Source organism: Saccharomyces kudriavzevii (assembly GCF_947243775.1).
Source record: "Saccharomyces kudriavzevii IFO 1802 strain IFO1802 genome assembly, chromosome: 7".
NCBI classification, from domain to species: Eukaryota; Fungi; Ascomycota; class Saccharomycetes; order Saccharomycetales; family Saccharomycetaceae; genus Saccharomyces; species Saccharomyces kudriavzevii.
Window position 1 is genome coordinate 610575 of NC_079278.1, and position 23095 is coordinate 633669.

Sequence of the window (23095 nt, forward strand, 5' to 3'; positions counted from 1 at the left end):
CAGTTTTACCGTCGCTGTCACCAGCTTGCGACTGAAAAAGAAAAGAAAAAAAGAAACGGCGCCGTGCCAGGGTTTTGTTCCGCACATCAGGCCCCACAACCAAGAGAACACGGCGCCAATTCTATAGTCTTTGAACTGTGGAATTGCCGTTCACCACACTTGAATGGCATCAACTGCCACAGTTGATCCGAATAATACTGCTTCCGCAGTTAATGCGCACCTTAATGACAAATAGCACAGTCTTGCAGTCGTAACATTTCTCTGCTTGGCACAATCTTCTAGAATCAGCCGATAATTTTTATATGGCCATGTAAGATTGAAATGTACGTATATATAGAAGAGACTTCAACTCGAAACTTTGCTCTATTCAACAAGCTTCTAACTTTACTCTAGGCTTTCATTTTACAGAAGAACAGAAAGTAGGAGAAAAAGAAGAAGGCAAAAGACGCTCCGATGACAGAAGGAAAAACATTCTTTTCTCAATTGAATGTCTTCAATAAGGATAACTACCAATTTCCCTCCTCCACGGCAAAGAAGAACGTAAGCAGCTCGGCGATAGACGTTGACAACGACGCATCCGATTTCGAGGCAGGCCAGCAGTTCGCTACAGAGTTGGACCAAGGTGAAAAACAGTTGGGTATTTTGTCATGCATTGGGCTTATCTGTAATAGAATGCTTGGTACGGGTGTTTTCGCGGTGTCCTCTACCATTTACACATTATGTGGCTCCGTAGGGCTTGCCTTAATTATGTGGGCTGTTGGTGCCATCATTGCTATCTCTGGGCTATATGTCTACATGGAATTCGGTACAGCCATACCGAAAAATGGTGGTGAAAAAAACTATTTGGAAGCTATCTTCAGAAAACCAAAGTTTTTCATTACTTGTATGTATGCTGCCTACATTTTTTTTCTAGGTTGGGCTGCTGGTAACTCCATCAATACGGCTATCATGTTTTTAACTGCGGCTGATACTGAAGTTACTAAATGGAACCAAAGAGGTATTGGTGTGGCTGTCGTTTTCTTTGCATTTTTGATAAATTCTCTGAATGTCAAGATCGGTCTGTATCTACAAAACATTCTTGGTATATTCAAAATCGGTATTGTCCTTTTCATCTCCGTTACCGGTTGGGTTGCGCTTGGGGGCGGCCTCAAAGACGGTTACCAATCTCACAACTTCCGTAACGCATTCGAAGGTACCGAAACCGCTACTGCTTATGGTATTGTCAACGCCCTGTACAGTGTTATTTGGTCATTCGTTGGCTACTCGAATGTGAATTACGCACTTGGAGAAGTCAGGAACCCCGTGAGAACTTTGAAGATAGCTGGTCCTACATCGATGGTATTTTTGGCAATTGTCTACATTTTTGTTAATATAGCTTATTTTGCTGTGGTGCCAAAGGACAAACTGATTTCTTCCAAATTGATCCTAGCTGCTGACTTCTTTGATATCGTTTTTGGCGGCACAGCGAAAAGGGCTGCAGCTGCATTAGTCGGATTGAGTGCCTTAGGTAATGTTCTTTCTGTTATATTTTCTCAAGGTAGAATTATTCAACAGTTGGGACGAGAAGGTGTCTTGCCATTCTCCAATTTTTTTGCCTCCTCCAAACCATTCAACTCTCCCATGGTTGGTTTATTTCAACATTTTATTGTCTGTACGGTCACCATTTTAGCTCCGCCTCCAGGCGATGCTTATTTGCTAGTCCAAAACTTGATTTCCTACCCAATGAATATCATTAATTTTGCCATCAGTGCTGGTTTACTTTGGATATACTGGCAGCGTAGACAAGGTAAGATTGAATGGAACCCACCAATTAAGGCCGGTGTTTTCGTGACCGGGTTTTTCACATTGTCCAATCTATATCTGATCATTGCACCTTATGTTCCGCCTTCAAACGGTGAATCCGTATACTCAAGTATGCCATACTGGATCCATTGTGTGATAGCTTGGGGAATTTTCTCCTTTGGTGGTGTCTACTACGTCGTGTGGGCCCAATTATTACCAAAATGGGGCCACTACAAGTTGGTCACCAAGGATGTGCTTGGTGAAGATGGGTTTTGGAGAGTTAAAATCGCTAAAGTATATGATTCTAGTAACAGTGATGTCGATACGCAGGACGATTACGTTCTTGAAACGAATATAATCGAACATTACAAAAGTGAACAAGAAAAATCACTATAGTCGATGAAAACAATTTGCCTCATTCTGACCCTTATAATCATGATTAAACATTCTTACAAACTGCATTCTTTAACGAATATATATAGATAAAGAAACTCATAATACAATTCCTGCTAATCAATAGTTGCGTAATCTTCTACTCTGTTTAGATTATTCGTGTTTTCAATGCATCGATTGCGCGTATATAAAATATAATTTCTAAAAATTTACACTTCTTGTCGTGCTAATAATGGTCAACCCAAAGGTACAACGAATGAAAAGTGTTAGAATCGCCAAGAATACTCCCAGCAGCTACTTATACTTTAAATGTCTATAAAAACGTACTAGAGACTTTTTCGTTTCGGCATTACCCTTCTTCCGTAGTTAGTGACCATTTTCTCGGGAATAGCTTTTTTTTTATTTTTTATCAATCAAAGGCCCAATTGAGTTACAACTGAAATTAAGCTGAGTTGGCGGAACAGTGTGGTAATAGCGAAGGGAAAATCTAAGAAAGGTCCAAGCTGCAAAAGAGAGATAAAAATTTTGCATTTCGAGGATGGTGGAGCAAGATAATGAGTCTTTACAGAAATTGCTCAAAACACAATACGATGCGGTCTTTCACTTAAAGGACGAAAATGGTATAGAGATATATCCAATATTCAATGTACTGCCACCTAAAAAAGAATATCCCGACTACTACATTATTATAAGGAATCCAGTTTCATTAAACACTTTAAAAAAACGATTACCTCATTACACGTCGCCACAAGATTTCATTAACGATATTGCTCAAATTCCATGGAATGCAATGACATACAATGCCAAGGACTCCATTATTTATAAATATGCTACAATACTTGAGTCATTCATACAGGGTAAAATCATACCGAATATAAAGAGGTTCTATCCAGACGTAAATTATCCTTCTTTGGGTCAAATTCCGGAAGTATTAGGAGAGATAACACGACAATCCGATTCGAATTCCGCCAACATACATGTGAACGACAAAAGACCTGCATTAAATTCAGAGATAAAAGCAGCTTTCGCAAAACTTGATAATTCGATTATCGAAAAGAAACAAGTTAGCCAAAATTACGCGGGACAAAAAAATTCGTTAGCACTTCCAACACACTCTGCCTCTATTACGCCGCAGCCGCATGCTTCCCCCACTCCAATTGTTAACTATACAAACGCCAATACCGCACATCCCAAAACGCATGTCAGGCGTGGTAGGCCACCAGTCATCGATCTACCCTATGTATTGAGAATCAAGAACATTTTGAAAATGATGAGAAGAGAGGTCGACCAAAATAATAAGACCCTTACCTTATATTTCGAGAAATTACCTGATAAAAATGATGAACCAACGTACTATTCAGTTATAACAGATCCCATCTGCTTAACAGATATTAGAAAAAAAGTTAAATCTAGAAAATACAAAAATTTCAATAATTTTGAGGACGATTTTCAGTTAATGTTAACAAATTTCAAGCTGTATTATTCGCAAGACCAAAGTAATATCGTACGAGCTCAGTTAATGGAAAAAAACTTCAATAGACTAGTGCGAATCGAATTATCCAAACCTGACGAAGACTACCTGCCTGAAGGCGAATTGAGGTATCCTTTGGACGATATTGAAATCAATAATGAAAAGTATCAGATAGGTGATTGGGTTCTATTGTCCAATCCAAATGATATCAATAAACCTATTGTTGGACAAATTTTCAGGTTATGGTCAACCACAGATGGAAATAAATGGTTGAATGCCTGTTGGTATTTTAGGCCAGAACAAACTGTTCATCGAGTTGATAGATTATTTTACAAGAATGAGGTTATGAAAACTGGTCAATATAGAGATCATCCTATTCAGGACATAAAGGGAAAGTGCTATGTTATCCATTTTACGAGATTTCAGCGCGGAGATCCTAGCACGAAAGTCAATGGTCCTCAATTTGTTTGCGAGTTTCGTTATAATGAAAGTGATAAAGTTTTTAATAAAATCAGAACTTGGAAAGCTTGTCTACCAGAAGAGCTTCGTGACCAGGAAGAATCCACAGTACCTGTCAATGGAAGAAAATTTTTCAAATACCCTTCTCCAATAGCCGATTTATTATCACCAAATGCTACTTTGAACGACAAAATCCCAGAACCCACAGAAGGGGCTCCAACAGCCCCGCCTTTAGTGGGCGCTGTATATTTAGGTCCCAAATTAGAGAGAGATGACCTTGGAGAATATTCGACTTCTGATGATTGTCCACGGTACATAATAAGACCAAACGATCCACCAGAAGAGGGCAAAATTGATTATGAGACAGGAACAATAATCACCGATAGTCTGACGGCAAGTGGTATGCCCAAAGTAAACAGTTCTTCCACAATACGCCTACCAACTTTGAAGCAGACAAAAGCAATTTCCAATTCGAATTTCAATTCTTCATCAAGTATCCCACTATTAAATCAGAATTTCGATCAACCTTCCAATTTTTTGAAGTTGGAGAACATAAATAATGGCTCTCATAGTTTATTGTCGCATCCCTCTATTTCTAAATTTCAATCCCCAAGTTTGATAGAACAAGTTAACCGCTCCAAGTACTATACCGGGAAAAAGCACACACACACGTCATCAACAGCTCCCATGAAGCCGGCGTCTAAGAGTTTCACGTTAGCCTCAATGATCAATAGCTTAACTGCTCATACCTCGAAGTATAACTTCAATCACATTGTTATTGAAGCTCCCGGTGCATTTGTAATCCCTATCCCAATGCAAAAGAATATAAATTCCATACAAGTGACAGAACATTCTAATAGAGCAATAACAAAAAACGCTCAAAACATCGGCACAGCTGTCATCGATGATATGAATGCAACGAATGAGCAAATAATATGGTTCAAAGGTCCTGGTGTAAAGATCACGGAAAGAGTCATAGATTCCGGAAATGACTTAGTGCGAGTACCTTTGAATAGATGGTTCTGTAAAAATAAAAAGAGAAAATTGGACTATGAAGAAATTGAAGAAGATATTATAGAACAACCCAATGACATTAGTGATGATGTTATTGCCAGTATTTTCAATCCTCCATCCAATTTAAGTTTAGATATGGATTTGAATTTAAGTCCGTCTTCAAATAATTCTACCAATTTTATGGATTTCAGCACAATGGCAGGTGGTGAGAATGATGGAAAAGAAAGTGAAACCGCTGAGGAGAGTGAAGATGAGAATGAAGAGACTGATGACGAGCCCGAAATAGAAGATATTCCAACGACCTCAGTTTTCGGCTTGAATTCATCTGCTGAATACCTTGCATTTAGATTACGAGAACTTAATAAATGATGGTTATAATTTTATCATAACCGCAATTATACAAATCTATATATATGTGCATTCATGTGTAAATATATATTCTGTTATTCATAGTATAGACCTAAAAAAATTCTTTCTTCCAGGTAAATAATCACAATGTGACTGATATCCGTTTATTACGGTTTATTATACCTTTTCTTTTCAAAATTATTCAAGGAATGACCTTAAGTCAAATATTTTGCCTAATTTTTATTGTTTATTGTGCACAACTATACTTTTTAGTTAAGACGAAAGAACGAGGTTAAAACCATAAAGTTAATGTCATTTATCTTCTTTCATCACTGTATGCAATAAAAATGAATTCCATTTATGTATTCGAACAAAAAGAAATTTGTCATCAGTAAGAGAGACTAAGTTGCGACCGAATTTAGATTTGTTTGCACGTAAATATGAACCAATAAAAGCATTGTTATTCAGAGTTTCCTGTTTGTTTTCCTCTGTTTGATTTTTTCCCATAAACTCGGTTTTGTGGATGTTTTTGATATAAGTAATCATTTTATCGAACCCACCGATGATAAAATTCCAATGTTCACTTAACATTTTCATGGAATCATCGTGGCTTCTGGAATCCACGGTCAAAATGAAGCAGTATCTTCTTTCGTTACCTCTTGCATTTTCGTCATATAATTTGAAGCCTATTACCAAATTAAGTCCTCTCAGATCATCAAAAAATATAAACGGCATATTATCATAAATCATTGTTTCTTCAGAGAAGGCTCTTTTGATAAGAGAATTCAACAATTGATACCGTATAGAGGAATATTGGGTAGTTATAAATGGCACATCCTCAATAAAACATCGCATCGATCTTGTTGATTCTTCAGGAAACTGTAAAAGACAGGACTCGCAATACGAGTCAGTCGGATAATCAGGCACTAGCAACTCTTCACCTAATGTTCCCTTTTCTGCGGATTGTGTAACCGATATGATCCTTGGACCATGCTTGTCACAGAAATGAGCCAATGAAATCACTATCGAGGACATCCTAAGCGTCTATTCCATGTGGCATTTAAACGCTAACTTATATATATTTAAATGCACTAGTTAGGTAGAGTTGGCTTTAATGTTTTCAGGATGTTTTGATGATCATCGAGTACAAGACTCTAGTGGGCCTTTTTCTTTTTCCTTAAGATTTTTTCTTTTCTGAAGCGTGTTTTCTTCACTAAGGCATCTTCATAAATAGCATCTTCAAATGTGGCAAACAAATGATTGTACTAGCTCGTCTGCTAAAATCAACTGTAATGTAATGTCGCTGTCTCTTGCAGAACTTCATGATGCACCCAATGACATATTTTTATGGAAACTGAATAAAAAATCTCGCAACAAGTGCTCACCAATACCTATAATAAATACAATTTCTTCAATATATATACGTCAAAATATATTCATGACTTCGTTATCTACAATTTCGTACTAAATGTGAAGGTACAAACGCTTTACATTGATGGACGCTTTCTTGTTCTTAGTAACTGCTGTTTATAGCGTACCTGACTTCAGGGTCTTCCGATTTTCTTACAGAGAAGCTATCCGGATAAAAAATTGCATGAATATAAACTGATGGGACAACTGCTACGCTGAACATGTGTGCCGCATAGAAACAGCAATAAACTTACTTCGCCAGAAACTATGTGTGCAAAAAAGCTCAAGTATGCTGCTGGAGATGATTTTGTACGCTATGCTACGCCAAAAGAGGCCATGGAAGAGACGAGACGAGAATTTGAGAAGGAGAAACAACGACAGCAACAAATGAAAACTGCTCAAGTACAAACCGGTAACACTAGGATCCATTCGGCTCCGATTCCTCTACAAAATCAATTTGTCAAGAATAGAGTGGAAAGCGAACATCAGTCTTACGGTTCTCCACAAAGTTTTTCTCCAAGACATACAAAGGTACCTATCGATCCTAGATATAATATTCTAGCGCAGAAAACGGCAGGCAGACCTATTCCTCCCGCACCAAACCATTACAGCAACTCACCCTCTCAACGGATAACCTCATCACCTCCACCTCCCCTAATGCATAACCAATCACTGCCTGCATCATGCAAAAAGAAGGTCACGCCTGCTTCATTTGATAATAAAGAAGATTTAAGAGACGTACAAGTGGCCATTCAGCTGTTTCATAACCATGATATCAAGGGCAAGAATCGACTGACAGCAGAGGAACTACAAAACTTATTACAAAATGATGATAATTCACACTTTTGTATATCATCAGTGGATGCATTAATAAATTTGTTTGGTGCTTCCAGATTTGGCACTGTCAACCAGGCTGAGTTTATCGCTTTGTACAAAAGAGTAAAAAGCTGGAGGAAGATATATGTAGATAATGATATTAACGGATCGCTTACCATTTCTGTGAGTGAATTTCATAATTCACTTCAGGAATTAGGATATCTGATACCTTTTGAGGTAAGTGAAAAGACATTTGACCAATATGCCGAGTTCATTAATAGAAGCGGGACAGTGAAAGAGCTGAAGTTTGATAAATTTGTAGAGGCATTGGTTTGGCTAATGAGACTGACAAAATTATTCAGAAAATTCGACTCCAATCAAGAAGGTACTGCAACCATACAATACAAAGATTTCATCGATGCTACGTTGTATTTAGGTCGCTTTCTACCTCATTGAAGAAAATAAATCATTTACTTTTGTCCACAAAACAAATAGTGTTAGATCTAATAGTAATCAATTGGTTCGCCATGCTACTTACCATTTTATTATTTCCCTCTCATTGGCGGTACTCTGTATTTCATCGTCTTTCGTGATTTGGCAGAACGACACAAAATCGAAATCTATGGCAGACATTTCTATTTGTAATGGACGTCTGTGTCCGTAATTTATTATATAATACCTACTGGCATTCTGTATCTCACGCCAGGTGAGGTATTTCATTCTATAGTAGCGCTATCAGGAACGGATTAAGTAATTCTCTCTAAGTTCATTCGTCCTTTTATTTTTCATTTTGTTACAGGTAGTGGGAGTGAAAAGATTTATTATCAGATAACATAACTAAATAACGTACACTCCTAGAAATATTTCCGCGTCGTTGAAACTGCATAATGAAACCAAAGGGAGGTCGATTGTCAACGGATTGCCCCGTCGAGTTTCCCACGATAATCTCCGGATTCTCTGATGAAGTGAAAGCACGTAAACAAGCTTCCCAAGGCCAACACCTAGATGCCTATCAGCCAAAAAGTCCTGAATCAAGGCACAGAAGGCAAAGATCATCATCCTTTGTTAACGGTAAATGCAGGAACAGAGATGCTCCATTCGCAGATGACAAAAATAGCCCAAGTCTAAACGGTCAAGGTGTCGGCATTGAAAACTTACCACGTCAACGTGAGTTGCTAAATGCCAAGAATGGAATTCATTTCACGTTGATGGTTGCAGGTCAGAGTGGGCTAGGTAAAACAACATTTATCAACTCCTTATTCTCTGCTTCTTTGATCGATGAAGGTATTAAAGAAGATAAACCTATTGTTCGTTATAAAAGCGTTATAGAAGGTGATGAAACACACCTCAGGCTTAGTGTCATTGATACTCCCGGTTTTGGAAACAATATGGACAATGCGTTCACATGGAGAACCATGGTTAACTATATCGATGAAGAAATAAGATCATATATTTTCCAGGAGGAACAACCTGATAGAACAAAAATGATAGATGATAGAGTGCATTGTTGCTTATACTTTTTAAAGCCCACGGGTAAAGGAATTGACACATTGGATGTTGTAACCATGAAAAAGTTAGCGACAAGAGTGAATCTAATTCCTGTTATTGCAAAGGCAGATTTACTTACAAAAGACGAGCTGAGAAACTTCAAAACGGAAATCAGAGAAATTATAAGAGTACAAGATATTTCAATATGTTATTTCTTTGGAAACCATGTTTCAAATGCCACCCAAGATATTTTTCAACAATATCCGTTTAGTATAATTGCATCTAATGAGTATGTTCTGAACGATAAGGGAGAAAAAGTTAAAGGAAGACAATATAAATGGGGGACTGTCGACATTGAGAATGAAAAGTATTGTGACTTTAAAATTCTGCAAAAGACGCTATTTGACTGGCACCTAATCGACCTTGTAGAAACTACCGAAGAATATTACGAAAAATGTAGATCTGAGATGCTAAGAACTCGATTATTGAAGGCCAGAGATTGTTTAACTACAAACAGCGTTGAATTAACTGAGAAGCAGAAAAAGTTTCTGCAAGAAGAAATGAACTTCGAGGATATCGAAGAAAACAAATTGAAAAACTACAAATGCTACGAAATAATCAACAAGGCAATTATGGACAAAGTGGCCACAGAATGGGATCCTGAGTTTATAACCAGGCAACTAGAAGCGAAGAGAAAATTCAATGAACTTTCCAACAGAGAAATTTGCAAATTTCGAGACTGGAAAAGGAGTCTATTTATGGAACAGGAAAACTTCAATCAAGAAATCGAAGAATTGAACCATAAGTTGGAGAACCTGCAACTGGAGTGTCAAGATTTGGAATACAAACTGCTAATTGGGAAAAGCGCTAATAATCATTCCACGGATAGTGCTACTTTGGTGAATGTTCATGTCAAAAGATGATGAAGGAGCCAACACTCTCACATACGCTTTGCTCTATATAATAAAAACATGAATAGGATAGAAATGATTTTTTTTTTTTTCTTTAGCATGAATAATAATGAGAACCCTAATTATAATTTGCGAGACTAGAAAGCAACCGGGTAACGGGCCAAAATGAATTTTTTTCTCTTGGCTGAAAAAAAAATTCATATATAAGCCACAAAGTAATGCAATACAGAGCCTATCTACTATCTCTCAACTACCCCTCAGACACAAAAAGAAACGCACAAGAAGAAGGTGCGCATGGACACAAAGGAAAAGCAAAGAAAAGCGAAATATCAAGTGATGTTACCTTGCTTTGCTTTTTCCCTTTTTTCTTGAATTAATCATCCCTTTTGAGGGGTTTCCCCTTTATCCGTCGTTTTTTATCATTTTTTTAATGATGATTTCATTTCTACCTATATGTTTTTTTCTGGCATCTCTAATGTTAGGGTGCGAAGTTTAAGTACTCTCCATTCGATGAATACTATTTTGACAATATCTGATTTTACTATGAATGAAAAGCGGCCGAGAAAGAAAAACAAAAGTAATAAGGGACTTCTACGTAGAACATGATATATATATATATGTATAGACAGAGATCTTGCACTCGTTCTTTTCGGCTTTAGCGGACGACTTCTCCATATACGGTTCGTTCGTTCAAGAAACAAGATCGAGTTCTTTTACTACGCAACCGTGATGTCACCCGGCAAGGTCACGTGCGCGTACGGTGCGCAGCCGTTTAAATCCGTTTGAACCTTGGCCCGATAGAGCCAGCAGCGCCAGTTATCGGGTGTCGTTTACGTCGACGCGGTCGTTTAGCCAGCTCCGCAACGGCCACTGCCACTGCCACCGCCTACCTTCGTATACGGACACTGGTCGTATACGGTAAACGACCAGCACCAGGACAATAGCAACTAACAATGACCGATAACAGTCAGCAAGCTCAAGGCACCTGGCACAAAACCGTCGAGGAAGAGGCCCTTTGCGACCGTATCGCATCGCTTTCCCACCAAAATTTTTTTTCTTGCCTCGCCTCTGCTCTGGTCGTATTATTACTATTCATTCTCTGCGCACTTTAAACTATACACACGATTAATCCGTTATGCATGTAGTTTTTTATTCATGCGTACGCTTGTGTATGCATACTTCTATATAGTATATAACACGGGAAGATCTGTTCTTTTTTTTCTTCTTCTCTTCCTCTCTCCCTTTTTTCTCTCTCTTTCTCTCTCTCCTTACAGTAGATCTTATTATATATTATAATTATTATCGTTTTCGCAGTACCACATAGGACTAAACAACAGTAGTACAGCTTAAAAAAAGGAAAAGATGTCTGCCGTTTTCAACAACGCTACGCTTTCAGGTTTAGTCCAAGCAAGCACCTACTCTCAAACCTTGCAAAATGTTGCTCACTACCAACCACAATTGAACGGCATGGAAAAGCACTGGGCTGCCTGGTACAGTTACATGAACAACGATGTTTTGGCCACTGGTCTAATGTTCTTTTTATTGCATGAGTTTATGTACTTCTTCAGATGTCTGCCATGGTTCATCATCGACCAAATTCCATACTTCAGAAGATGGAAGTTACAACCAACGAAGATTCCAAGTGCTAAGGAACAACTATACTGTTTGAAGTCTGTTCTTCTATCTCATTTCTTGGTCGAAGCCATTCCTATTTGGACCTTTCACCCAATGTGTGAAAAATTAGGTATCACCGTCGAAGTTCCTTTCCCATCTCTAAAGAAAATGGCTCTAGAAATCGGTCTATTTTTTGTCTTGGAAGATACGTGGCATTACTGGGCTCACCGTCTGTTCCATTACGGTGTCTTTTACAAGTACATTCACAAGCAACATCACAGATATGCTGCTCCCTTTGGTCTTTCCGCTGAATACGCCCACCCTGCCGAAACTCTATCTCTAGGTTTCGGTACCGTTGGTATGCCCATTCTTTACGTCATGTACACCGGTAAATTGCATCTGTTCACTCTATGTGTATGGATCACTTTAAGATTATTCCAAGCCGTCGACTCTCATTCCGGTTACGATTTCCCATGGTCTTTGAACAAGGTCATGCCATTCTGGGCCGGTGCCGAACACCACGATTTGCATCATCATTACTTCATCGGTAACTACGCATCTTCCTTCAGATGGTGGGATTACTGTCTAGACACTGAATCTGGTCCAGAAGCTAAGGCTTCCAGAGAAGAAAGAATGAAGAAGAGAGCTGTAAACAATGCTCAAAAGAAGGCCAACTAGGAAAAAAAAAAAATTCTAAAAAAATTCGAAAAATCAAAATCAAAATAAAAAATGGAATATACTTTCAAACCGCTTCTTACTTTCTTTTTGTTTATCCCCTTCTTTTTTCCTCTTCACAATTGTTTTTCTTAGTATATGACTTTAAGTTAACCTGGGGGTTAACTTTAAAATCTATATTGCAATCTCCAAATATATATATATATATATATATATATACTTATTTATGATAAATTGTTAACAAACAACCCCATTAAACTTTATCAAGAAAAACACTTGCTTTTTCTATTCTTTATTATTCTTTAAGCTTAAAATCTACATATACAGAAACTAAAAAAAAATTTCTCAACCAACCCATCTTCTAGCGGATCTGAACAATCTAATCCATGGACCGTATCCACCCCACTCTTCGTATTTCTTTTCTGGGTACCAAGAATTGGCCTCCAATCTGCAAACTCTTTCAGGATGTGGCATCATGGCAAGAACTCTACCATTTGGCGACTTGATACCAGCAATACCATTACTGGACCCGTTAGGGTTGAATGGGAACCTTTCAGTAACATTACCGGAGTTATCCACATACCTTATGCAACATAGACCATCTTTTTCGAACTTGCCCAGTTGTTCAGCACTTTGGGAAAATGTGGCTTTACCTTCACCATGTGCGACAGCAATTGGTAATTTGGATCCTGCCATACCGTTCAGGAAAACAGATTCTTCGCTAGAATTATCCTTCTCCTGAGATATTTGCACCATGCATACACGGGCCTCATATTGTTCGCTGACATTTCTTTCGAAACTTGGCCAGCTTTCACACCCTGGTATGATATCTTTTAATCTACTCAAAAATTGACAACCATTACAAGCACCAAAAGCAAACGTATCTTGTCTTTCGTTGAAAAAATTGTAGAATTGGGAGCGGACACCTTCATGATACAATACAGACTTAGCCCAGCCTGCACCTGCACCAAGAACGTCACCATATGAAAACCCACCACAAGCGGCAAGACCGGTGAAGTCATTCAAATGGAATCTACCTTCTAACAGATCTGTCATAGTAACGTCTACTGAAGTAAATCCCGCTTGTTGGAAACACCATGCCATTTCCATTTGACCGTTAACACCTTGCTCTCTTAATATAGCAACTTTGGGTCTTTGACTAGATAACTCTAATCCGATCTTCATATCATCGGCTGGGTTGTACGTTAGAGCGTATTGCAAACCAGGGTCTTTGTCGTCTGTGATACTAGCAAATTCTTCCTCTGCTGTCTTTGGATTGTCTCTCAATTTCTGCATCTCATATGATGTCTTGCTCCATGTTTGTTCTAGTTTAGACCTTGTATTGGTGTAAATGACGACGCCACTCTTGGAATCAGTAATGCTGATTTCTTGGCTCCGGAAAGATGGTTTACCTACGATAGAAATGTATTCTTTGGTTATTCCGTTCTCCTTCAAGATGTTTTCAAACCTGCTCAAGTTCTTGCTGGAAATTTGGAAAACTGCGCCCAACTCCTCATTAAATAAGTTGATCAATTGGCTTTCCAAGTCGTCACCATCGATGCTGATCTCCAAACCACATCTAGAAGCAAAAGCCATTTCCAACAAAGTGACAAGTAAACCACCATCAGACCTATCATGATAAGCCAACACTATGTCTTCCTTTTGTTGATGCAATTGAATCAAACTTTCTAAGAAGCCCTTCAAAATGGCATTTTCATGGACAGTGGGTGATTTGTTACCAACTTGGTTGTAAACTTGTAATAAAGCAGAAGCTCCCAATGACTTAGCTTCTTGGTCAGCGGATAAGTCAACCAAAACAAGGACAGAATCTTCAGCACTCTTGTTCAACAATGGGGTCCACGTTTTACTGGTGTTAGAGACTGGAGCAAATGCAGTAATATTCAACGACAATGGTGCTGTAACTTCCTTGTCATCCCACTTCATTTTCATGGACATAGAATCCTTACCAACAGGAATGGCAACGCCTAATGCAGGACACAAGTCTAGACCTAACGCTTGGACGGCTTCGTATAATTTAGCACCTTCACCTTGATGAGAAGCTGGTGACATCCAGTTAGCAGATAGTTTGATATGATGTAACGATTTCACATCAGCAGCAAATATATTCAATAATGATTCTGCTACAGATAATTTAGCGGATGCAGATGCAGATATCAAAGCATGGACTGGTTTTTCACCCATGGCCAATGCTTCACCGGAGGAAATTATTGTTTCACCCAAAGATGTACCAGTCACACCAACGTCTGCAACAGGTACTTGCCATGGACCGACGAACTGATCTCTATCGATTAGACCTGTGACTGATCTGTCACCAATGGTAATTAAGAATGACTTAGAACCAACGGATGGTAAATTCAAAACTCTTTCTATAGCATCTTCCAAAGAGGAAACTTCGGTTAAGTTTGCCTCGACTAAGCTTAATGGTTCGGTCATGGCTTCTCTTGACATCTTTGGGGGTTTGCCGAACAAAATTGGCATTTCCAAATCAATTGGAGTTGTTTTCAAAAGAGGATCCTCCACGATCAATTTTTGTTCAGCTGTAGCATGTCCAACGACAGCAAATGGAGCTCTCTCTCTTTTACATATATCTTCGAAAATTGACAAATCTTGAGGAGAAACACCGAGAACATAACGTTCTTGAGATTCATTACACCATATTTCCATTGGTGACATACCAGGTTCTAAAGAAAGGACCTTTCTAATATCGAACTTGGCACCTAGATCATTGTCGTGAACCAGTTCAGGTAAGGCATTGGATAATCCACCAGCACCAACATCATGGATAGATTGGATAGGATTATTGTTACCTAGAGCAACACATGCGTCAATCACTTGTTGACAACGACGTTCCATTTCTGGGTTTCCTCTCTGCACAGAAGCAAAATCCAAATCAGCAGAACCTTCACCGGAGGCTATGGAAGAAGCGGCACCACCACCTAAACCAATCAGCATAGACTGCCCACCAAGGACAATCAAACAAGAACCTGGAGTAATTGGGGTATTTTTCAAAGCAAATTGAGGTCTAACTGTACCTAATCCACCAGCAATCATGATTGGTTTATGGAACCCTCTAATTTCCTCCTTTCCTTGGTGATTCAAAACCTTTGTAGTTAATGTTCTGAAGTACCCATTAATACAAGGTCTACCAAACTCGTTGTTAAATGCAGCAGAACCTAAGGGAGCATCAATCATAATATCTAGTGCAGAGGCAATGTGATAAGGCTTACCAATGTTCAATTCCCAAGGCTGCTCATTACCTGGTATTAGAAGATCGCTTACTGAGAATCCGCTTAAACCACACTTTGTCTTAGAACCTCTACCTGTAGCACCTTCATCTCTAATTTCACCACCGGAACCTGTAGCAGCACCTGGAAAGGGGGAGACGGCTGTTGGATGATTGTGGGTTTCAACTTTGATAAGCAATGGAATTCTTTCCTTTATGGAGGCCCATTCCTTTGTACTTGAGTTTGGTGCAAAAAAAAAGGCATCATTTTCACTGTCCAACACTGCTGCATTATCCGAGTATGCGCTGATAGTATATTCTGGGTTTAATTTATGAGTATTTCTAATCATTTGAAACAAGGTGAATTGTTGCTTTAGTCCATCTATAGTCCAATCAGCATTAAAGATTTTGTGACGACAATGTTCGGAATTTACTTGAGCGAACATGAACAGTTCAACGTCAGTAGGATCTCTTTTCATAGTTTCAACGAAGGCATGGATCAAATATTCCATCTCTCCACTGTCTAGAGCCAGGCCTAATTCCACATTGGCCTTGGAAAGAATGTCCTTTGGCGACTGCTTAGTATTCGTAGGAGTTAATGGAACATGAACTAATGGTTTTGGCTTCTCATGTGTGAAAATGTTCATTGTATTTGGTGGTTCAGTCAGAAATAGCTGGTGAGTCATTCTGTCGTAGACACATTTCAATGAAATGTCATTTAGATTTTCCAAAAGGGGAAAACCTGGAACAGTTTTGATTAATAAGGCTAAACCTCTTTCAATACGTTGAACTTTATCCTGTAGTCCACACACATGAGCAATATTGGTAGCCTTGGAAGACCAAGGAGAAATAGTGCCTGATCTAGGAACAACTCTGATCAAATATGTGTCTTTGCCTAGAGCCGAGCTAGGCAAGTTATTGGCTACGGCATCGTTTAGTTGTTTGGCTAATGAATCGTTGGAAATGTCCAAAGGAGAATCATAAGTCAACAATACTTCTAGTAATTTGGTATCTTCCTCAGACAAATTTTGGGCGATGCCGTTAACATAATGAATGTAACACGAGCGCAGTTCATTGATAACAGAAGTACTGTTTGTATAGGAGTTTATATCTTTGATCAAGTTATCGACTCTAAACTGAGATAAGGCCTTAGGACCTGGCAAAATATAATCAGTCATTGAACTTGACTTCTTTTGTTGTGAACCTAGGAAGACTAATAGCCGATAATTGACTAATTCAAACTGTTAGGGAGATTGACAAAAGAAAAATTTAAGAGAAATATGCTTTCGGAAACGGCACAGATGATTATTTAAATATATAGGCTAAGGCACTCGAGGAAGTTGTATGCAAGAAAGAGTTAAATAGCAGATGCATTTATTATCGTGAGTTTAATGAATTCTCATTCAATTTTTTTTTCAATTTTCAGCTCAGCGAAAAATATGAAAACGGGTCAGCAGGAAAGAGTCAGGAACGAACACATGAAGGTCATTTCTATCTATTTACAAGCAGGTGTATCTTTTTATGTGTTCGATCTCAGCTCCACGCTTGATTACCGCTGATAAGGGTGAATCCAATTTAGAATGATGTTTTGCGCCAGGGAGTACAGCTGTGACGATATCCAGTAAAGCGAGAGAAGAAATGGGGCCTGTGAAGACATTGCGAGCATGACCACACATCCAAGCCTCGACACATTCAGTATGCTGGCCATCGCCTCTTGAACTCTGGTCGAATTACTTGAAACCGTTTCGATACCTTGCAATGACATGCTGGAGCTGGATATCAGTCGGCCGTTGTACTCTACATTTAACACTGCTAGAGTTCCCACCAGAATCGGCGCTAGTAAGGGAATGGCTGTTAGCGGCGAGCTCAGATCAAAAGATCCAAACTCCAGCGTCGAAATCCAAGAGGGGTAGAAACTTTCTATAAGCTGAGCCTCTGTAAGTGTTCTGATACCCATCGAAATTGTAACCCATAGAGGAATTTGCACCATCGGCAATAGCGCATTTTTCCACAGAGGTACATTGTACTTCTTGAATAGTTTCTTTTGCCTTTTTCTTGTTTCCTTGACTGCCAAGAATGTGATTTGTTCCGGCGTCAAGACACCTGGATTTCGTAATGATAATGGGATAGCGGAGCCCTTCGCATCGATTTCGGCGGTACTTTTAGACTCTTTATTACTTTTTGCTGCTAATCGAAGCTTGGCGATAGGCGTTATTGGTCGAACGATTTTCCTCAGATCTTGCTGTTTTAAGATTCTCTTCCGCTGCCATATACTGAGCGGTAACGTCACCAAAGTTCTAAGCGTAATAGTGCTCAGAGGAACAAGCACTATCCAAGGTATCTGTGAAGTTTCATGGAGGGTTAAAAACACGTCTGCTACACCTTGAAAAAGTGAAAAGTTTCTCGTCGCACTTGGATTAAACTTGCCATACCGTAGCCCAGCTGGGATGTGGCGGGACAACACAACAGCGTTCTGACGATTGATTAGCCTCTTAAACATAATGCCATACTATGACTTGTGGTTTTCCTTTCTTTGAACCCTCTTTTCTTGTAAAATCTTCCTTAGCTGTTGATAAAGTGTTAGGAAGATCAGGTGAACAAAAATTAAAAAAAGTGCAGACCGTTAGATAAATGAAGTTTCAGTTTATATGCTAGAGTATCTAAATAAAAGAAAAACAACGAAATTTTTCATTACTATTATACATGTGGTGTCAAGAGGGAAGGCTCTATTCAACTTGACTACCATCTCTCGGTTTGTAATGAGGCAGCAGCTCGACAACCTCGGATGGCAGCCTACCGTCGACTTTGATGGCGTACATACCCGCGATATTATGGTCCACACTCAACCATTTTGCTACCCACGATTTTGTGGGCTTGCACATTCCAACCAGGCCTTCGAATGACGGCGAGGTACATTCCATAGTGGAAACGCCTGCCTCTTCAAATATACCCTGACAATTTGGGCATCCATCTCTATTAAACTCATTTGTGGTCTGCACTATACCACATAGCATGCAAGCTCTTTCACTGGACATTTCTCACACTATACCTCCTTCACCCTTGTCGCACTGTGTATTACCAAAAAGGGCGAAACACTTCGAGCTAAGAATGGTAATGGTAATGCAGTTTGGGGCCCTTTTCTTGATTTTTCAATGTTTAGTCCATCTCATTTACAACGTATGAAATGATCATATATTTGGAGAATGAAATAGTAAAATTAGTAAAAATTATTAAACATTATGCATGAATATATCTACATGTAGTCTGACGCCTTGAACGCAATGTACCTATCTAATTCAGTTAGGTGAAATGACTAGGATCGTTTTAAGTAGTAGTAACCATCTTTTTCTTCCATATCCTTTCTTACAAACTCTGGAAGCTCTTCGCCCTTGCTAGTGTCATATAAGATAATGCCATTTCCTAAAGCATGCTTCTTTTCGTTTCGCTTGTAGAAAAACAAGACGACGAACGTCCATAAACCGTAGATCGCACCAAAAATCAAACTTACGGTGTAGCCGGTCTTGAAGCGAGGGGAATCCACAGTGGGCCATGCCAAAGTAGGAATCCAAGCATAAGTGGACTGAGAGAACGAATAAATGGCGATCCATGTGACAGCCTTCACCTGCGGGTCAAATCTTAAAAAGTCATTGATGAACGACCACAGACATGGAGAAGCAGCCACACTGAAATAGGTGGTAAAAAAGGCAAACCATTTAGCCTTGGAGGAAATATCCCATTTTATGAGCAGAGCGCAAGAGACGGTATTCATGATGGCAGCAAAAACCATAAATATCCACTTGCACCTAAATAGATCAGCACCAAAGGCGCAGAAAATGACGTATGCAAATCCTAAACATGCGGGTATGACACTCAGATTGTTTACTTGAGCAATAGAGTATTTGGTATTGGACTTCAACCACAAAGTGTATGAACCACTATAAGCAGTCATATTATTCCAGGAGCACGTGTCGAAAACAACAAGCACCCAGAATGCTGGTGTGCAAAACACTTTCTTCCAAAGCTTTCTGCTCCAAAGTGGGATTAACTTGCTTTTATCGACACCATCCTTGATTTGGTTCCTCTTATTCCTGGCCCTTGCAATTCTAATTTCTTCATCGGTCAAGAATAAAGAGTAACATTTTGATGGTACACCAGGGATCACGAAAAACCCGATAATAGCCGTTGGAAGAGAAATTGCAACAGCATCAATCAAAAACATCCACCTCCAACCTGCTAGACCATGCACGCCGTTCAAACTTTTGAATATCCGACTTTGTAAAAGACCTGAAGTCACAGAACCCAGCTGTTGCCCACAAAAGAATAAGCAGACCCTTGAATTAATTTCATCGGGAGCATACCAACAACCCAAAATGTATTGTGACACTGGGTAGTAAGCGGCTCCAAAGGCACTAAGTATGAACCTGTAAGCTCTCAGTTCGGCTAAAGAGTTTGCCCTATAACATGCAAATGTAAACCAAGTCCAACCTAAATCCATTACGGGCAAAATGATGTGAGAAGGAAATCTTGGCAACAAGTACATAAATGGTAATTGGAAGACAATAGCACCGACACTAGCAATAGTGGAAGTATAAACGTAATCATTACCCTTCATATCTAAATCTTCCTTCATGTTGGAAACGTATGCGTTCGTGTAGTTATTCAAATCCACTGATTTGGACCAACATAACATGAAAAAATACAACGCAATAATAATGTCTAATTTGTAAAGTAGTCTCCTTTCTGCCTTCGTTTGGGTGGTATGGTTAGGATACAGGAATTCGTACCATTTACGTGATTTCATGTACTCTTTATTAACGCGATATTCAAACTCATCGAAATATTTCCACCACTTACGGCCAGCTTCATCTCTCACTTCATATGGTAAATTATGTCTCAAGTTGTGAGGATGAGGTTCCACAGAAGTGGTTTCGGCTGTAATGTCAGCCTTTGACAGCTTGTCTACGCTGTGGTGTAATTCCTCTCCAGCTATGATGCTAGAATTAGTATCTTCTGAATATAAATCTCGACAATCTTCGGACAGTGTTCTCAAATGAGGGAAATAGTTCCTCCATGATTTTCTCAAAACTGTCATTTCTCTGCTGATTCACGTTGGCTTTGATTACAAGTGAAAGGAGATAAAGAAGTGGTAGTTAGTAGCTTTGTTCATTGAAAAGACACCTTTATATACAGTTTTGTTTCTTATAGCCGCAACATTCATGCAGAAGGTTAGAGATGACTATCATTCAAATTAGCCTTTCACTTCATATTTCGATTTTTTTTTCATTTCACACACTTTTTCTTTTCTCCTTTCGCAATCGGTAAAAGAGGGCCTTCGTCACCGTGCGGCGCATTCTGAGTAAATCATTCTAAAGTGATTCAGAATTTCAATGCTATTTTGGGACGAGTGATGATGATTCTCTACTTAGTTGACGCAACTGCAGAAATGGGGGTGTTGAATAAAAAATCAAAGTCGTTGAGGATGCGTCATGGGATTGACAAGTCATGTGTGAAAGATGCAATCCGCTATTGCAATAGCTGTAATAAGTGAAGATAATTCTAACTTTCGCTTTCCATTGCTGCGAATTCAGCAAAAAATTGCTTTTCACATCCTCTTGTGAGTACAGTCGTAAGGAAATCAGCTTTTAAGATCAGGCCATTGCTGAATCAAAACTAAGTTGCTAGGCATACGAAGCTGGTCACACATCCAACAATTTCTAAAATAAGGTTGGGAGCTTATTTTCGTTTTACCATTTATTAAAACCGCATTCATTTGTCTCGAGAAAAATGGTATACAAATGACATATTCTGATAAGGTCGTCTGCTAATAACTAGATCAGTAATGGCACTTCAGTTTGCTCCTTACCATCGGTTTTTTCCTCTTTGGCAGGGCTGTCACTCTGACAGCAAGAATTGCGTCGATTATACTAAGATATTTCTTCTTATTGACCAAAAACGGTCTTCTGTACTAATTAGGATAGAGCGCCCCCGAACTGATTTGACACTGGGCTAGTCAAGTTATAGAAATAAATATACGCCTAAATATATCAAATTTAAAGTTCTTTTATCTATCGTAATGTTATAGAAATGACGCTGGCGCCTGAAAAGAACATGTTTTCAAATTATTGTAACCTATTTTTATCGTCCACTATAAACAGAAGGTGTACGTGCCATGTGCATATGCGGTTGATATATATTATCAAGGGTATTAAGAACACCATACTTACAAAAGAGCATCAGGTTGAATGGTAAATATGTATTCGTGGACGGTTTCATAAGGCTCTTTAGGCAATTTCAAATCCACTTGAATGAGTGTTCAGATCATCGCAATTAGTTGGCAACAGATCGAGTTTCTGAAACAGTTCACAAGCAGGATGATAGTAGTAACCTTCGAGTGAGCCCGTAACTTGGTCTAAACACACATAGTAAAATCCTTCAAATGATGCGCCTTCCAAATGGTAAATGTCTTTCGAGGTCGGATTTTCTTGATCTTCGTTATCCACTAAAAATCTCTCCTTCCATTTTAGATATATGTATCGCTGGTTCATGAATTCCGTGCTTTCACGACTAAATTGGCCGAAGTTTCTTTCATAGAATGACAAATTGCCGGGACTGAAATGACCGAACCTCTCCCAATGAGAGCTATCACTTTCTCTCTGTGCCACGTACGGTCTTAAGGTTTCTTCTGCGGGCCAATGCAGGGAGCACAACGAATATTGGTCATAAGTAATGACGTAGCCCTCAAAAAAAGTGACAACTTTGTCCAATACTGGTGTCAAATTTCGAATAGTGAAGGTACCTGTAACATGTGGGTCCAAAGATTGCGAGTATTTAGAGAAAGGCAGATTTACTGTATTTATTTTCACTTCCACAGTATAATATGTATATTTTGACAGTTGTGAGCCACCGAACCTCAAACCCGGCCTAAGGAAGTCCAGATGTCTATCAATCGACCTGTAGATATATCTGCCGTTCTTGTCCGGTAAATTGGTTCCTTCTTCGTAAAGGTCACTGTCTTCTTCTTTTGCTCTAGGGCCGGATGGAGAGATATCTGTCTGGGGAATACCGACTGCAGATGGTTGACAGACATGGGTAGAAGTAAATACATCTTCAGTACCATCATATCCCTTCGCTTTTTGTAAAATGAGTTTACTTCCCATGTTATTTAACGATGCCATGTCTACATCAAACTGTACCTAAAAAAGAATTGCAATAAAGGAAAAAGATAAAATTAGACTAGCATAGCAATTGAACCATTTTTTAATTCCATTTTTATATGTTTATCAAACATAAAGAAAAACAAAAAAAACAATGATCCTTATATGTGACGCCATTGCTTCACGCTCTTTATTTCTTTACTGGTTTGTCCATCGAGGCATTTTTAAGGGCGCCCTGAAGGCTATTGTCAAGAAAATAAAAAAAGGTACCACAGACAAATACCAAGAAATGACAAATGCTAACGAACAGGGGGGG

The 23095-nt window shown here is 39.0% G+C and overlaps 11 protein-coding genes across 11 annotated transcripts; 5 read left to right on the forward strand and 6 right to left on the reverse strand.

The window, feature by feature from the left end:
* Positions 1 to 453: 453 nt before the first annotated feature.
* On the forward strand, positions 454 to 2178 carry MUP1 (Mup1p; the record flags this gene model as incomplete). The annotated part of the gene is made up of 1 exon (XM_056228068.1): positions 454 to 2178. One exon carries the CDS (start codon positions 454 to 456, stop codon positions 2176 to 2178), a length of 1725 nt encoding a protein of 574 aa, XP_056087826.1.
* Positions 2179 to 2713: 535 nt separating this feature from the next.
* Positions 2714 to 5488, forward strand: RSC1 (RSC subunit protein RSC1; the record flags this gene model as incomplete). Its single annotated transcript, XM_056228069.1, has 1 exon — positions 2714 to 5488. The coding sequence occupies one exon, from the start codon at positions 2714 to 2716 to the stop codon at positions 5486 to 5488; it is 2775 nt and encodes a 924-aa protein (XP_056087827.1).
* A 291-nt stretch (positions 5489 to 5779) lies between these two features.
* Positions 5780 to 6502, reverse strand: LST7 (Lst7p; the record flags this gene model as incomplete). Its single annotated transcript, XM_056228070.1, has 1 exon — positions 5780 to 6502. The coding sequence occupies one exon, from the start codon at positions 6500 to 6502 to the stop codon at positions 5780 to 5782; it is 723 nt and encodes a 240-aa protein (XP_056087828.1).
* A 642-nt stretch (positions 6503 to 7144) lies between these two features.
* On the forward strand, positions 7145 to 8149 carry PEF1 (Pef1p; the record flags this gene model as incomplete). Its single annotated transcript, XM_056228072.1, has 1 exon — positions 7145 to 8149. One exon carries the CDS (start codon positions 7145 to 7147, stop codon positions 8147 to 8149), a length of 1005 nt encoding a protein of 334 aa, XP_056087829.1.
* A 431-nt stretch (positions 8150 to 8580) lies between these two features.
* Positions 8581 to 10104, forward strand: SPR3 (septin SPR3; the record flags this gene model as incomplete). The annotated part of the gene is made up of 1 exon (XM_056228073.1): positions 8581 to 10104. One exon carries the CDS (start codon positions 8581 to 8583, stop codon positions 10102 to 10104), a length of 1524 nt encoding a protein of 507 aa, XP_056087830.1.
* Positions 10105 to 11454: 1350 nt separating this feature from the next.
* ERG25 (methylsterol monooxygenase) lies at positions 11455 to 12384 on the forward strand (the record flags this gene model as incomplete). Its single annotated transcript, XM_056228074.1, has 1 exon — positions 11455 to 12384. One exon carries the CDS (start codon positions 11455 to 11457, stop codon positions 12382 to 12384), a length of 930 nt encoding a protein of 309 aa, XP_056087831.1.
* A 342-nt stretch (positions 12385 to 12726) lies between these two features.
* Positions 12727 to 16803, reverse strand: ADE6 (phosphoribosylformylglycinamidine synthase; the record flags this gene model as incomplete). Its single annotated transcript, XM_056228075.1, has 1 exon — positions 12727 to 16803. One exon carries the CDS (start codon positions 16801 to 16803, stop codon positions 12727 to 12729), a length of 4077 nt encoding a protein of 1358 aa, XP_056087832.1.
* Positions 16804 to 17174: 371 nt separating this feature from the next.
* Positions 17175 to 18125, reverse strand: COX18 (membrane insertase COX18; the record flags this gene model as incomplete). Its single annotated transcript, XM_056228076.1, has 1 exon — positions 17175 to 18125. One exon carries the CDS (start codon positions 18123 to 18125, stop codon positions 17175 to 17177), a length of 951 nt encoding a protein of 316 aa, XP_056087833.1.
* Positions 18126 to 18351: 226 nt separating this feature from the next.
* Positions 18352 to 18660, reverse strand: SPT4 (transcription elongation factor SPT4; the record flags this gene model as incomplete). The annotated part of the gene is made up of 1 exon (XM_056228077.1): positions 18352 to 18660. The coding sequence occupies one exon, from the start codon at positions 18658 to 18660 to the stop codon at positions 18352 to 18354; it is 309 nt and encodes a 102-aa protein (XP_056087834.1).
* A 278-nt stretch (positions 18661 to 18938) lies between these two features.
* Positions 18939 to 20717, reverse strand: VHT1 (Vht1p; the record flags this gene model as incomplete). The annotated part of the gene is made up of 1 exon (XM_056228078.1): positions 18939 to 20717. The coding sequence occupies one exon, from the start codon at positions 20715 to 20717 to the stop codon at positions 18939 to 18941; it is 1779 nt and encodes a 592-aa protein (XP_056087835.1).
* Positions 20718 to 21906: 1189 nt separating this feature from the next.
* GID10 (Gid10p) lies at positions 21907 to 22800 on the reverse strand (the record flags this gene model as incomplete). Its single annotated transcript, XM_056228079.1, has 1 exon — positions 21907 to 22800. One exon carries the CDS (start codon positions 22798 to 22800, stop codon positions 21907 to 21909), a length of 894 nt encoding a protein of 297 aa, XP_056087836.1.
* Between the last annotated feature and the right edge of the window lie 295 nt (positions 22801 to 23095).